This window comes from Phoca vitulina, unplaced genomic scaffold (genome assembly GCF_004348235.1).
Source record: "Phoca vitulina isolate PV1807 unplaced genomic scaffold, GSC_HSeal_1.0 scaffold69, whole genome shotgun sequence".
Taxonomy (NCBI): Eukaryota; Metazoa; Chordata; class Mammalia; order Carnivora; family Phocidae; genus Phoca; species Phoca vitulina.
Window position 1 is genome coordinate 4,515,020 of NW_022589772.1, and position 14,319 is coordinate 4,529,338.

The following is a 14,319-nucleotide window of genomic DNA, read 5'->3' on the forward strand; positions in this document are numbered from 1 at the left end:
ATCAAGAGTGCCAGTCATGAAGCACAATAGCCAAGGGGAGCGGGGGCACTTAATTACTCAGGGAGCCACCAAGAGATCAGAACTAGCAATTTGACACCAAAGAACAAAACAAGGGCCATAGACAAAAGATCAAGAAGTCAGAAGTTGACAACACAAGAACAAGTTGGGTTATGATGAGAGTGTAGTGAGATGGTGCTTGTCAGCCCAGTACCGGTCACGTAATACGTAATCAATAAATGTTACCACTACTATAATTACTATTGTGGGTCAAAACGAATGGTTCAGGTTGGAGACTATAAACAGGGCAAGGGCCCTGGAGACCCATTTTAGGTACTATGAGTTGGGGCATATGAAAAGGGTGGTTTTGGAGTGGGCATCACTCTCCTTATAGGATCCCCTGCTGGGTGAAATGGGACCAGGGCTTCCTCACATTTGCCTGATGACATGTGGCAAGACACTCTAAGGTGTTTTTGAGGTAGGACATGGTTTCTCCTGCTTAGACTTTTCCCTGGACCAGGAAATAGGACTGGTCTCGACGGCAATAGGAGTTCAGAACCTCATACACCAAACACTCTTGAAGTCCACACTTCTGATTGTCAGGGCCGGTCATAGGCATGTGGGGTAAAAAAGAAGGTCAAGTCAGCCAACTGGGAGTTACGAGGGGGTGGGGGAATTGTGCCTGGGGAGGCTGAAGGGGGAAGGCCACAAGGTTTATGATGTAATTGAATGGAATGGGTCCAGGAACCAGTCCTCAAGTTAGCAGCGGAGTCAGACACCACAGGAGAAGATTCCAGAAAGCATTACTTGTTGGTGGGGGCCTTGTGATGGCCTGTGCTCTGGCGAAGGTGGTCATGCAGACCCTCTTGAGGGTCTCCATGCTCTTTCAGGTAGTAACAGCGTTTGGGAACATGCTGGTGCTGGGAGTGAGAAAAACAAACAAACAAAAAAAACCAGCAGAGGTAAGAGCCACACTTACTATGATAAGGGGGTTCTGCCTGGATGACGTCAGTAACTTAGCAGTTTGAGAAACTTGGCTAATGTACCGCATGTGCATAATGTGTGACCGACGACTAGGCTGGCCAAATTCCCTAGTGACCTGGGTCCACAACAGAGGTGCCTGTAGGTAGGACTCGGCCCCCCAAAGATGACATCTCCCCTAGGATAATTGGAGAGTTGGGCCCCAGCTGGTTCCCTCATAATCGGAAGACTTAGACCTTTAGCCATCTCAGACCGCCCCTCCGCCCCAGGAACTTGGGCCGGGGCATTGCTTCAAAGTGGTTAATATGCCCCCAATAACTGCACAGCCAGGCCACTGATGAAACTCCAGGTTGGGGGTTAGGGGCTAGAAGCTCAATGCCTCCCTCTCGCTTCTTCCTTAGAAGCAGGGTGCATTCCCCATCACTGCCCACCACTCCCCTTGAGTGTATTTCCCCATCATTACCTCCTCGGTCTGCTGATAAGAGTTCAGTTCATTCTCCATGGCCTCCTCATTATTCCGCTTACAGGCTGACAGCAGAACCTGGCCGGAGCTGCCCGGGGAATCCTTTTCTTCAGCCAGCTGGCACTCAGTGTAGAGAGACCTGTCTATCAGCTCCTTTAGGCTGCCGGCCACCTTCAGGAAGATCCGGCCCATTTTGGTGGTAACAGCTTCCGAGAGTCCTTCCAGAAACCTGGTCCGAAGAATGGCATCGGACCAAGACAAATGTCGGGCCAGCAGCAGGAAGTCAGTGGCGTACTGCCTGACTGACTTCTGGCCCTGCTTGGGATGGCAAAGAACAGCACTGAGGATGTCTATCTCGGACAGGGAGTCATATAAGCCCTGTGATCTGCTCAGGAAAGATTTGTTTTCATCTGAGAGGGGGTTGCCTACCTCCATCTGCAAGATGGACCACCTCTCTGCTGCCCCCAGATGAAGGGACACCAGAAACGCCATTTTCTCTGAGTCGTTCAAAAAGACCTTCATTTGCTTCTCTTCATCGACCTCCATCTCCTCCTCCACAGAGCATGCACCCCGGGCTGCTTCCTGCTCTTCTAAGAGGTAACAGAGTGCTGGGGTCAGCATGCCAAAGGATGGGACTTCCTGGGGTGGTGGTGGCTTCATTGTGTCAGTGGTTGTGGCAGTCATGCGCGGTGTGGACTTTGATCCAGATGCTGTGACATTGATGTGAGAGGCAGATGTTTCTCCAGAGTCTGTGGCTTTGATTTCCAGAGTGGACATCATTCCGGAGGCTGTGGCTGCCATCTGTGGGGTGGACATGGCTCCCGGAAATGGGCCCCTCACTGGTGGCATGGACATTCCTCCAGGGGCTGTGGCTCTCAGAAGGGGCATGGACATCATTCCAGAAGCTGAGGCTCTCATTGGCGGCACAGACATCCCTCCGGAAGTTGCGTATGTTGTTTGTGGCAAGGACATAGATCCAGAACTTGTGACTCTTGTTTGCAGTGTGAACACTGTCCCAGAGGCCGTGCTTTTCATTAGCGGCACAGACATGTCTCCAGAAGCCATGGCTGACATCAATGGCATGGGCATTGTTCCAGGGGCTGTGGCTCTCGTTAATGGCTTGGATATCCCTCCAGAGGCCGTGGCTGCCATTTGTGCAGGGGACATCTTTCCAGAGGCTAGACCTCTCGATATCTCTGCGGATACAGCTTCAGAGGCCAAAGGTCTCCTTAGTGGTGTGGACATGATTCCAGAGACTGGGGCTCTTACTAGTGGTGGGGACATTACTCCAGAGGCTGGAGCTCGCATCGATAATGTGCACATCTCTCCGGAAGCTGCGGGCATCATTTGTGGTGCGGATGTCACTCCAGAGGCTGGGGTTCTCATCAGGGGCAGGGACACCCCTCCAGAGGCCATGGCTGTCATTTGAGGCATGGGCATCCCTTCAGAGGCTGTGGATCTCATTAGTGGTGTGGACATGGCTCCAGGGACTGGAGCCCTCATTTGTGCCATAGGCATCATTCCAGGGGCTGGAGCTGTCATTTGTGGACTAGACATGGCCCCATAAGCTGGGACTCTCAGAGATGTGGCGATCTCTCCAGAAACCGGGGGTCTCATTAGTGATGGGGACATCTCTGCAGAGGATGAAGCTCTGGTGAGCAGTGCAGACATCTTTCCAGAGTCTGGGGCTCTCATTAGTGGTGTGGACAGCACCCCAGGGGCTGGGGCTCTCATTTTTGGTGTGGGCATCATTTCAGAGGCTGGGGTTTGCATCTGCCGTGGGGACAACCCTCCAGAGGTCATGGATCTCATGAACGACATGGACATCCCTCCAGAGTCTTGGGTGCTCATTGGCTGACTGGGCATCTTTCCAGAGGCTGTGGCTCTCATTAACGCTGTGGGCATTGCTCCAGGGCCTGGGGCTCCCATTAGAGGCATGGACATAGTTCCAGAAGCTGCAGCTGTCATTTGTGGTGTGGCCATGTCTCCAGAGGCCGGGGCTCTCATTAGTGGTATGGACATCCCCGCAGAGGCGGTGTCTGTCATCTGCCGCATGGACATAGCTCCAGAAGCTGTGTCTCTCATTAGCATCGTGGAGATGTCTCCAGAAGCTGTGGTTGCCATTTGCTGCATGAACATTGCTTCTGAGGCTTTGGATGTCGTTAGTGGCTTGGACACTGTTCCCGAGGCCATAGCTCTCATTTGTGGCAAGGACATCACTCCTGAGGCTGTGTCTCTCATTAACAGTGGAGACATGGCTCCAGAGGCTTTGGCTGTCATCAGCGGGGTGGACATTGCTCCGGAGGCTGAGGCCCTCATTTGCGGCACAGCTGCCACTCCTGAGGCTGTGGCTCTTCTCTGTGGCACAGACATCGCTCCAGAGACAGGGGCTCTCATCTGCAGTGTGGACACGGGCCCAGAGGCTGGGGCTGACGGTGGTAGCATGGACACTGTTTCAGAGGCTGGGGCTCTCCTTAGCGACGCGGACATCATCACAGAGGCTGGCGGTCTCATTCGTGATGTGGACATTGCCCCGCTGGGTGTGGCTTTCATGAAGCCTGTAGACACCGCTCCAGAAGTTCTGGCCATGGTTAACTGCGTGGACATCACCCTAGAGGCCACAGTTGACATTTGCTCAGTGGACATGGCTCCGGAGGTTGTGGCCGTCATCAGTGGGGTGGACATCGCTGCGGAGTCTGGGACTGTCTTTAGCAGTGTTGGCATATTGCCAGAGGCTAGAGCTCTCATTCGTGGTGTGGACATCACTCCGGGGTCTGAGGCTCTCGCCGGCCCTGCGGACATCCCCCCAGCAGCTGCTGCTCTCATTGGTGGAGTAGACATGATTTGAGGGTCTAGATTTTGTGTTAACTGCGGGGGCATCCCTCCAGAGTCCTGGGCTGACATCAGCTGGGTGGGCATCACTCCAGAAGTTAGGGCCGTCATTAGCAGTGGGGACACGGCTTCAGGGTCTGGAGCTGCCTTGGGCAATGTGGACACATCCCCAGCATCTGGGACCGCCAGGAGTGGTGCGGACACTGCTCCGGAACCTGGCGCTGACATGAGCCGTGAAGGCACTACTCCAGGATCCGGGCCGGACATTAGCTGGGTGGAGATTTCGCCAGAGTCTTGGGTGCTCGTTGGCTGGGTTGACGTTGTTTCTGAAGTGAGGGCTGACATTATCAGTGAGGATATGGCTTCGGAGTCTGTGCCTGACATCAGCAGCGAAGATATCTCTCCAGAGGCCAGAGCGGTCATTAGGACTTTGGACATTGCTTCGGTGTCTTCGTCGGTAATTTGCAATGGTGACATTGCTTCAGAGCCTGGAGCTGGCATTGGCTGCTGCGTGGACATCACTCCAGGGTTTATATCTGGCATCAGGAGTGGAGATATCTCTCCAGGATCTGAGGCCAGCATCAGTGGTGTGGACATCACTCCAGACGCTGGAGTGCTCATTATAGGTGCGGACATCGCTCCAGAGGATGAGGCTGGCATTGCCAAGGGCGATATCTCTGCGGAATGTGGGGTGGCCATTAGTGCTGTGGACATTGTTCCAAAGTCGGGAATTGTCATCAGTCCCGGGGACATTAATCCATAGTCTGAAGTGGACAGCAACGGGGACAATGTTCCAGAATCTGAGGCTGGCATGAGCAAGGGGGACAGCGCTTCCGCATCTGAAGCTGGCATGAGCAATGGGGACAGGGCCCCAGATTCCGAGGCTGGCATCAGCGGTGGGGACAGTGCTCCAGTGTTTGGTGCTCCCATTAGAGGTGCAGAAGACATGGTGTCAAAGGCTGTGGATGTCATCAACTGTGCAGACATCCCTCCAGGGTCTGATGCTGACGTCGAGACTGTAGGCTGTACGTGGGACTGTAAGATTTGGACATCTGCTCTGGTCTCTATTATTGGTGCAGAGAAGGTCGACCCCCTGTTTTGGGGGTCGACATTTTCCTCCCTCAGCATACTATTGAATCGGAGTGAGTGTAAAGGTATCGACATATCGGCCATGGCCACAGATAGTGCGGAGAGAGTCCCTAACGTGATGAGATCAAGGTGTCGTGCTGAAGCCCAAACGGCAAGAAAATCTGTAAACAGGAAACAAGTTTAGTAGTCAAAAGTCAGTATCAAAAAGATTGGGAAAGAGACCAATGATTCGCGATGGAGACCTTTTCCACGCGTTGCCAGCTACGTGGCACCAGAGATGGGCCTATCAGGTTAAAGGAGCTGTGCGACAACGAAGGAACTGAAAGCTAGAGCAAAGATCCCTTGCAGCCCTATTCTCTTCAAACCAGCCCGCTCAGTCCCACAGCACAGCACCACCTCTCCATTGCTAAAAGCTCTAAATGCCGGCGAGCTCAGCAGCCGGGAGCCTCGGCCGTCCCCGAGCAAATGAAGCGGCAGCGCCACCTTGTGGCAAACTGTGAGAGGTGCAGGCTCCCTCTCCCACCAGAGCGCTCACAAGGCAGCCAAGGCGCTGGCGGACCTGCAGGAGAAAGCCCTTTGCCCCGGGCTGATCATTAGTTCCCAGGGCTCATTGAGTCCTGCCCAGGGGTTTAGTCCCCATTTTGCTACTCCGATGGCCCTGAAGGTCTCTTCCAGGAAAAGCAAGGCATTTATCTGATCCGTGGACTGAAAATCCTGTTTATTATCACAGCATTCCGTGAACCGAAAATCCTGTATATCATCATTTTTATTACTGACAAACACAGCAACCACTACTACTACCATGCGCTGCTCACTTAGTGTGTTCCGGGCACTATACTTAGGCAACTGCACACAACTCCAAACTGTCTATTACAAGGTACGGGGATTTGCAAGCATTATCCCATTTGAATGTTATACCCTGTGTGATAACATTATTATTCCCATTCTGCCAGTTTTCTCAGAGTAGCCAGGGCTGGGGCTAAATAGGGTCACCGCGATGGTAAGAACTGTTTGTTCTTTACTATCACCCCCTCCTCGGTGTTGCCTAGCCTTTGGCATCCCTAACGCTGCATTAAGTTACTGTTCCAACATCACTTGAATACCTATAGGCGTACAGATTTCACGTACAAATTTCCAGTTTCTCCGATGACATGTGGGTGGGCAATCCCAGAGCTTCACCTCCTGGCCCACCCCCATAAGCAGCCCCAGAAGGGGCTTCTTGGCACATAGCTTGGAAACCAAGACGCACATTACACAATGTTGACGCACCGCCGCAGCCTGCCCATGCCAAAAACGGAACACTTGCTCATTTGGGACAATGTCACAAAAGTCATCAATCTCGTGGCATCGTGCCTCCATAATAATAACGACAATACTAGCAACAGAAATGCCAACAGTGAACATTTCCTGAGCATGCGCTGACCAGCAAGCACCCCACTAGGCACTTTACATGCATCATCTCCTTTGGTCCCCACAACAACGCTAAGAGATTTCGGCACTCCATCTTCATCTTACAAACGAGGTAACTAAGGCCCAGGGAAGCTTAATAACTTGCCTGCAGTCACACAGAGCCCCCTACTATGCCATAATGTCCTATCTCACGGTGCTATAATGATCTGCCTTGTCTGCCTTTTCTCCCTCTTAGTCACATCACCAACACCTCCCCACACCCTGCCAATCTCCAGCCTGGACAGCCCCGGAAAGGGGTGTAGGAAAAGAAATACTAGCCTCCTGCTGGCACCTTGGTTACCCTAATAATTGGTGCAGTGGGAAAGATGAGTCGAAAGAGCATTCATAGATGTCCACTTCCCATCTTCAGAAAAATCCCTGAACACGCCCCAGTTCCCCACCAGGCAAAACCCGGAAAGATCTTACCTTGCCAGTTAGGGAGAAGAGAGTTATGTCCTCTGCGCCCCTGGCTCTTTTAGTCTGGCCAATTTACTTATGCCCCATGCCCAGCCAGTTCATTAAAGTAAGACCCAGTACCAGCAGCTGTTCTCTGCAATCTCCCTTAGCTATCCCCTGCCACGCCCCCCTCCTGCCCGCCAGCCAGCCAGCCTGCCTGCCCGCCCACCCGCCCCACTGCTCCTGACTTGCTAGTGCTTGCTCCGTCTCTCTGGTCCCAGATTCCTGCCTCTATATAGGCTCTGACATTTGCCTCTGGCCGCCTTTCATTTGACAGCCCTCCAGAAGCTCCGCTTTAGCACTTGGCCTATGCAACTCCACCCCTCTTCCCCCTCACCCCCAATAGTTGCACCAGCCCCCTCTGCCCGCCTCTGGCCGTCCCAGAGAAAAGAGGAGATTCACGCAATTCCAGAGATGAGACAGAACTGAGACATACCCTCTGCGGCTGAGCAGACCCAGGATTCCGGGGGGCCAGGCTGTGATGTGGAAGTGCGGGCAGGGGGTAGCGGTAAGGGGAACCGGGGCCGGAGGCTGAGTGCAACGATCAGGAGAGTTCCAAGGGTTTCAGGTGCTGGGAAACCAGGGTTTGAGACGATGGACCGTGGGTGCTATTAATAGAGGCCTGCCATGGTAATAATAAAAAGCCAATTTGCCCCCGTGTCAGATACACGGAGGGAAATCTGGCAACCCGTGTCCCCGCCACGGGGCTAGAATTTGCCAGCGAGGCTCTAGGGTGTGCCGGCAGCCAGCATGAAAAGCACGCCAGTCCCGAGCCTACCAGGTGAGGGTTTGCTCACAGAAGCAGGGCTCCAGCTTGCTTTCCACACCTGGGGCACAAGGTCAGAGTCGAACTAGCAGAAAGGTTTACCAGAGCCCTCGAACTTTCCGAATCACGATCCTTTTAACCACCAGACTCAGGGCAGAATTGGTCCCTGAGCCCCGGGGAAGGCAAAGCCTTCAGGTGAAGTTCAAGTAGCCCAGGTAGATTAGGGACACAGAATCTGAGGGTTGCGGGGGAGGCATGCAGATCATCTGTAAATCTTCCCATGCTCGCAATCAGCCACGAACACTACCTGGACCCTCGGGCTGAGCACACCTATGAAGTAGGCACTGATACTTAGAGAAGTTGCGACCGAGTCGCAGAGCTAGTCAACGTCAAAGCTCAGATTGCGGCCCGGGTCAATGTGGATCCCCGAATCATTTCCTCTCTTTGGAATCAGACGAGTGGCTGGAAACGCTCCAAGCGCTCAACTCACTGACACTTTCCTCCTCCCACCCTCACCAGTGGCTGACTCACGGTGATAATAATCATAATAGTAATAGTAATAATAATACCACCAACTGACTTTGAGCTCTTCCCACATGCCAAGAACTGCGCTGAGGGCTTTACAAACATTCTCTCATTTGACCCCGTGAGCTCGGTCCTATTAATCCCCACTTTACGAATAAGAAAACTGAGCCCCGGTGAGGTGAACTGCCATGACCACAAGCACACAGATCCGTTGGACCCCAGAGCTCCCCCCTCCCCCCTAAATCAAAAGAGACTCACAGGAAAGCCAACAACAACAGCAACAACTGTGATTTCTATTATACCTAATCAGGGAAGCTGGCGTTTACCGTGCTGACACTGTGCAAGCACTTTATGTACGTGATCTCGTGTGTTACAACTCTACGAGGTAGGTATGATTATCACCTTCATTTCCAGATGAGGACCCAGAGGCACAGAGAGGTCAACTAGCCTTCCCAGGTTCACACAGCTAGAAAGCATGGTTGTTTAGGATCATAAAAATTTGGCAATGACCTCAAATGCCGGTGTTAGAACACAATTCATTGGATGGTTAAACAAATCATGGTGGATCTGTAGCAGCCGTTGAAACTGATGAGCTGATTTTTATAAAATAACTACCTATATTTTTGCATCGAAAAAATACACTCTGGAAGGACACAGAGCAAAATGTTAGCAGTGACCATACCTGAGTAGTGGAATTAAAGGGGATTTTGACTTGTCTTTTTCTTACCTGTATTTTCTCGTTTGTCTCTAATGGACCCATATTACTGGTATTCGAGGGGGAAAAAAGCGATTTTTCTTTTGCAAAAAGGTGTGCTCCCCTGGGGTTCTATGTCTAGCCCTCTCTCCTGCTCTCCCTGCAAGCTCTCTCCAGGGATCCCCAATGTCTCCCCGACCCAAGCAACCTTTCTCTCCCCACACACTTAAGGCTTGCACTACTTGGCTCCTCGGTCAGTAGTGACCTCTGAAAAATATCCCCAATGGCTTGCGTTTATTTTGTATTTTGTTCTGCTCTGTTTTGTTTTGAAAAGCAATTTCTCATTTTTCTAACTTTTATTTATGCCTGATAATTACATAAATAATCTAGGAATAAAAATGTGAAATCCTACATGCAGATAAAGCGAGTCCCGAGCCTACCCCGCCCCCCATCCCCTCAAGTCCCATTCCTCTGTCTGTTCACAGTTGGGTGTGTCTCCTCCCAAACTTTTTCTAGCTGCAATGGCATTCAGAGTTCATATCATGCAATTGCTTGCAAAACCCAGTGTGTGCAAAGAGCTACAGTTGGAAAACCATTCTGGCACTGGTCACTCCAGGATTCCAAGTTCTGGTCGATGGTGACCATTCGTCATCAGCCTCCTTCGAAGGAGGCTAGTGAGAGAGACACGGTTCTCGCTGCACGCTTGGTCCATTTGGGGCACGGACTTGTATTTTATTAATGCCGGTGTCTCTACAAACACAGAGAGGGGAGGCCTTCTAAGGCAGGAAAAGCCCAGAAATTGCTGCTTAGCATCTCTGAGGTCCCTCACGTTCTGCCCAGTCTGCACTGATCAATACGGCTAGGAGGTGTCATGCTCCCGCCGCCTCACAAAACGTAATTGAGTTTGGGGGATTGCATGGCTAGCTGCTCGGGGAAATAAGAATAAACAAGAGATGGTTCAATATGTCAACAAACAGCTCTCCAGCTCTTGAAAATAAACCTTTCCCTAGATTCTCGACAATATGCTCTCCCCCAGCCCCAGCAAATAGGCGCCCAGATAACTGAAAATAGACCACCTCCGGATTAAGAAATACCTGGTCTACTTCAGGGTCCTCTGACTTCCCTGGTCAATTAGGGAGGGAGAAACCCTCCTCGCCCCCCTTGCTCCCCAAAAGCCCTGACACTTAAAATGCCCACCCGGCTCTTTATAAATAGAGGAGTGGCTGGGGGGGGGGGGCGGTTGGAAATAGCCAGCATTTACTGAATGCTCACCCTGCCAGCCAGCATGTTAAGCTCTTTGCATACATTACGTTATTTATTGCCCAATAAACCAATGAAGTGGGGTTTTTACCCCCCTTTTATAAATCAGCTAAAGAACTGAAGTAGAGAGAAAATAAAATCAAGTAACTTACTTTGGCTCTCACAGCTGAGAGAGTGAAGCTGTGCTTGTCACTCGGGTCTGTCTGACTCAGCTGGTGCTCTTAACTCACGGGAGAGTCACAACACTGTCTTCAAGTCTGTGAAGGGCTGTCATATGGAAGAGAGGGTAGGTGTGTTCTGGGTAGCTCCAAAGAGAAGGATTTGACTGTTAGTTGGGAATTACACTTTCATTGGATGTGTGGCAAATTCCCCAAACAACACGTATATGCATGTCCAACTCTATAGGGAAAAGAACATTATAAGAAGAGCAAACGGAACTGCCTCACGTTAGGTGCCGTCCTGAAGGATCTGTGGAATCGGAGAGAACAGGAGGGATACCGGAGGACTGCATATGGGCAGAGTCCCAATTTTCTTAAATAAGGAAACTACAGCCCGGTATACTGTAAACTCCAGAGCTGTAAGCTTGATGTCAATCCTCGGAGAGATTCTGCTGCAGATTATGAAGCAGGTAATTTATAAGCACTGAGGACATAAGTGGCCATAGGAGGTACCTAGAACAGCTTTCCTGACTCGCAGCTCTTGCAAAGCAAAAAACTGGGGGACTGACTGTGGGCTGCCAGATTTTTATTTTTTCCAAGGAAAGGCATTAAGAAACAAAACCAAACAACCCCAAGTTATCATTCCATTAAAAAAAACTAATAATAACAAGGGTTTTCTTTAAACATCAAAAGAGCAGGCAATGCTCTCAGAATAAAGGACAGTCGTTGCAATAAAATAGATTTCACTTTACAAAACGCGGACTACATAGTCCTCGGGCTTTCTCATTGCACGGAGGGCTGCTGCAATTTTCCTGGAAGGTGGGCACTTGTCCAAGGACCTGCTTTAGGGAATCACTGAAAGCTAAAATATCAACACACGTAAGATCAGATACCTCTACGACAGGAAGTCTCTCTGGCCAGAAGAGGGAAGAGCAGAGTTTGACCTTAGCCTAAGCGAGGACACTAAGTTTAGATAAAGAAAGCAGCCGCAGGAACGAACGTGAGAGAAATAAAAGTTGCCAAGCGCAGATTCGAGCCCTGCTGAGGCGGGACTTAGCCAACACATCTGACCTATGCCACCCCTTGGACGACGCAGCCCTCATGTCTGATACGTGCCTGATGCCATTAAGCCTTTGGACCACAAACCAGTTTCCGACTGAAGGCTCTCCAAGCAACTTTCAGACTGGAACTTGGCTTCCCGAGGCAGAGTTCCTAAGGGCGGATCGATTCAAAACTGGCTCGATACCACTGCCAGAGTGGGGTTCTTTGCACAGCGACCTAGAAAGAGGCTGCTAGCCTCCATCCTGTCCCGGTCAGCATTTTTATCAATGGCGTCAATAAGGGCGCGGATGGAATTCTTACACAATTATCGTAGGGCTGAGAAGACCCGCCACGAGCAGCCTGAGAATGCCGTGGTTTGCAACCCATCTCTCCATATTTGGTCATTTTCTCTCCTGTTCTTTGTTGCCCGTGCACTAAGTTCCTGCAATTTGCACTCCTCGTGGAAAATGCTTAGTGAACACATGTTAGCTGGGAGCTCTGTACCCTGCAGAGCAGATAGGGTCCTCTGGACAGACTGCTGAGCATTCATCTCAGTCCTGTCACTTTCCCTGAGATAACCACTGTCAGTGTACACTTCCTGGATCAGGAAAGAGGACAAACTGATGTCCTCTTACGCGCAGAAACGGCCCCAAGTCTAAGGAGTTTAAATTGGAGTCCGACCCCATCTGTTGACATTGACCTTGTTCCTGAAGGTGAGGGCACTGCAGTATACAGTACCTCGCCTACTCTCCCAAACTGCATCTCTCTGAGAGGTCGGGGAGCCTCTGTGTCAGCTGCCCCTTCAGAGGACTGTTACAGTGCAGATGCAGACTTGGGGGGGGGGAGGTGAAGGGACGGGGCGGGGGAAGGCGCGCTCCACTTTCCCAGAGTCAGACTTGGTAGGTCTGGGGTGAAGCCAAGGAATCCGCATTTTGACCCAAGCGATTCTGCCCGGCGCACCCTAGAGTTTAAGAACCATCGGCTTAGAGGCGTCGTGCAGCCTGATTTTTCCATCCGACAAGCCTGGGCTTCGACCCCAGCACTTAATGACTCCGCCTCAGTTTCCTTGTCTGTAAAGCAGGGAGAGTAACAGCACCTACCTCACAGGCTCTTGGAATGATTTAAACAACAAAACATGTGTCAAGTGTCTGGCACCTAGGTGAGGCTCAGTAATCTCTCCTGGTCCTGCTTATTCGTGGGCCCTGCGTCTCTGTGTTCAGCTTCTGCTCCAGGTGCCGACTGTTCTCTCTTTCTAGGGCTCGTATTCAAACTCCCCAAGCGCGAGACTCTCATTGGCCCAAACTTCGTCACCACCACTGTGCTTGTTGGGCAAAGTTCTCATCCTGGGGTCTCTCATAGGCTGCTTGCCAGCCTATCGAGTGACTGCTCTTGGATCAGATGCCCTCTTCTGGCTCAATCAGCTATTGCCAGGGGGAAGCCGGGTCACGTGGTACCAAACATAACCACCTATTCATAAGAAACTGCTACTTCCCCCAGCTAGGGTCTGTGGATGGAAACTCCTTAGAAGGGGCCCGTGGGTGTGGCAGGAATTCTGAGGCTTAGCCCATCCAGTACACCTAGGCTTCTCATTTATCCAGCCTGCCAAAGGAATGAAGCGTTCAAGTTCACTGAAGTCTCTCTTGAATTCCGACTTTTCATCTCCATCAGGCCAGGAACGCCAGTCTTCAAAAAACAACGGGACCACAGGCAAGGGGGGAAACAACCACCACCACCACCACCACAACAACCTTAACCTTAAAATGAGACCGTCTGTTTGTAGAAGACGTCTTTCAGTTTTCAAAGCACTTTCCTGTCTCTTTCCACGTTGCAGAGCTTGCAAACTTGCCGTCCCAGACGGCAGGCGGATTTCATTTGACCCATACAATGTTTCTGAACATTGTGTAATTAGTTGCCAACATTGAAAAGTCAGGAGGCTTCCTGTAAAGAGAGGAATTTCTGGCATCTCTGGGAAAAACAGGGAGACTCGGCTCCTCGTTCTGACAGGGCAACAGTCAGCAGGAGCTAAATTGGCTCCTCCTTGTACGTGAGGCATTGGCTCACCAGTCTGCTCGGTACCCACCCACCCATCTCTACTCTTCCACAGTGACTTGCCTGGCCCCTATAGGCATGCGAAGGCTCACTTGAACCCCCACGGACTAGGTAGAGAAGGCGGTTAAGAGCACAGATTCTGAAGCTGAACTGTCTGGGTTAGAATCCCAGCTCTGCCTCGTACTGGCTTTGGGACCCTGGGCGAGTGATTTGAGCTCTCTGAGCCTGGGATGATGACAATAAATGCCCGTGTCACAGGGTTATGGGTCTAACTAAACTACTTAGAACAATACCTGGTGCGTGGCAAGCAGTAAACATTTGTTTCTTTTTGAAAAAGATTTTATTTATTTATTTGAGAGAGAGCACACGAGCAGGAGGGGAGAGGGGCAGAGGAAGAGGGAGAAGCAGACTCCTCGCCAAGCAGGGAGCCTGACACGGGGCTCGACCCCAGGAACCTGAGATCATGACCTGAGCCAAAGGCAGACGCTTCACCGACTGAGCCACCCAGGCGCCCGTATTTGTTTCTTTCATTCATCCACAGTTCCTTGCCCGCCTTTCT

General features: G+C 51.4%; 1 protein-coding gene across 1 annotated transcript; it reads right to left on the reverse strand.

Annotated features, from left to right (window-relative positions):
- Window positions 1-800: 800 nt before the first annotated feature.
- Window positions 801-5,437, reverse strand: RTL9 (retrotransposon Gag like 9). Its single transcript, XM_032392740.1, has 2 exons — window positions 1,442-5,437; window positions 801-917 (listed from the first exon to the last, which is right to left on the reverse strand). Exons 1-2 carry the CDS (start codon window positions 5,435-5,437, stop codon window positions 801-803), a joined length of 4,113 nt encoding a protein of 1,370 aa, XP_032248631.1.
- Between the last annotated feature and the right edge of the window lie 8,882 nt (window positions 5,438-14,319).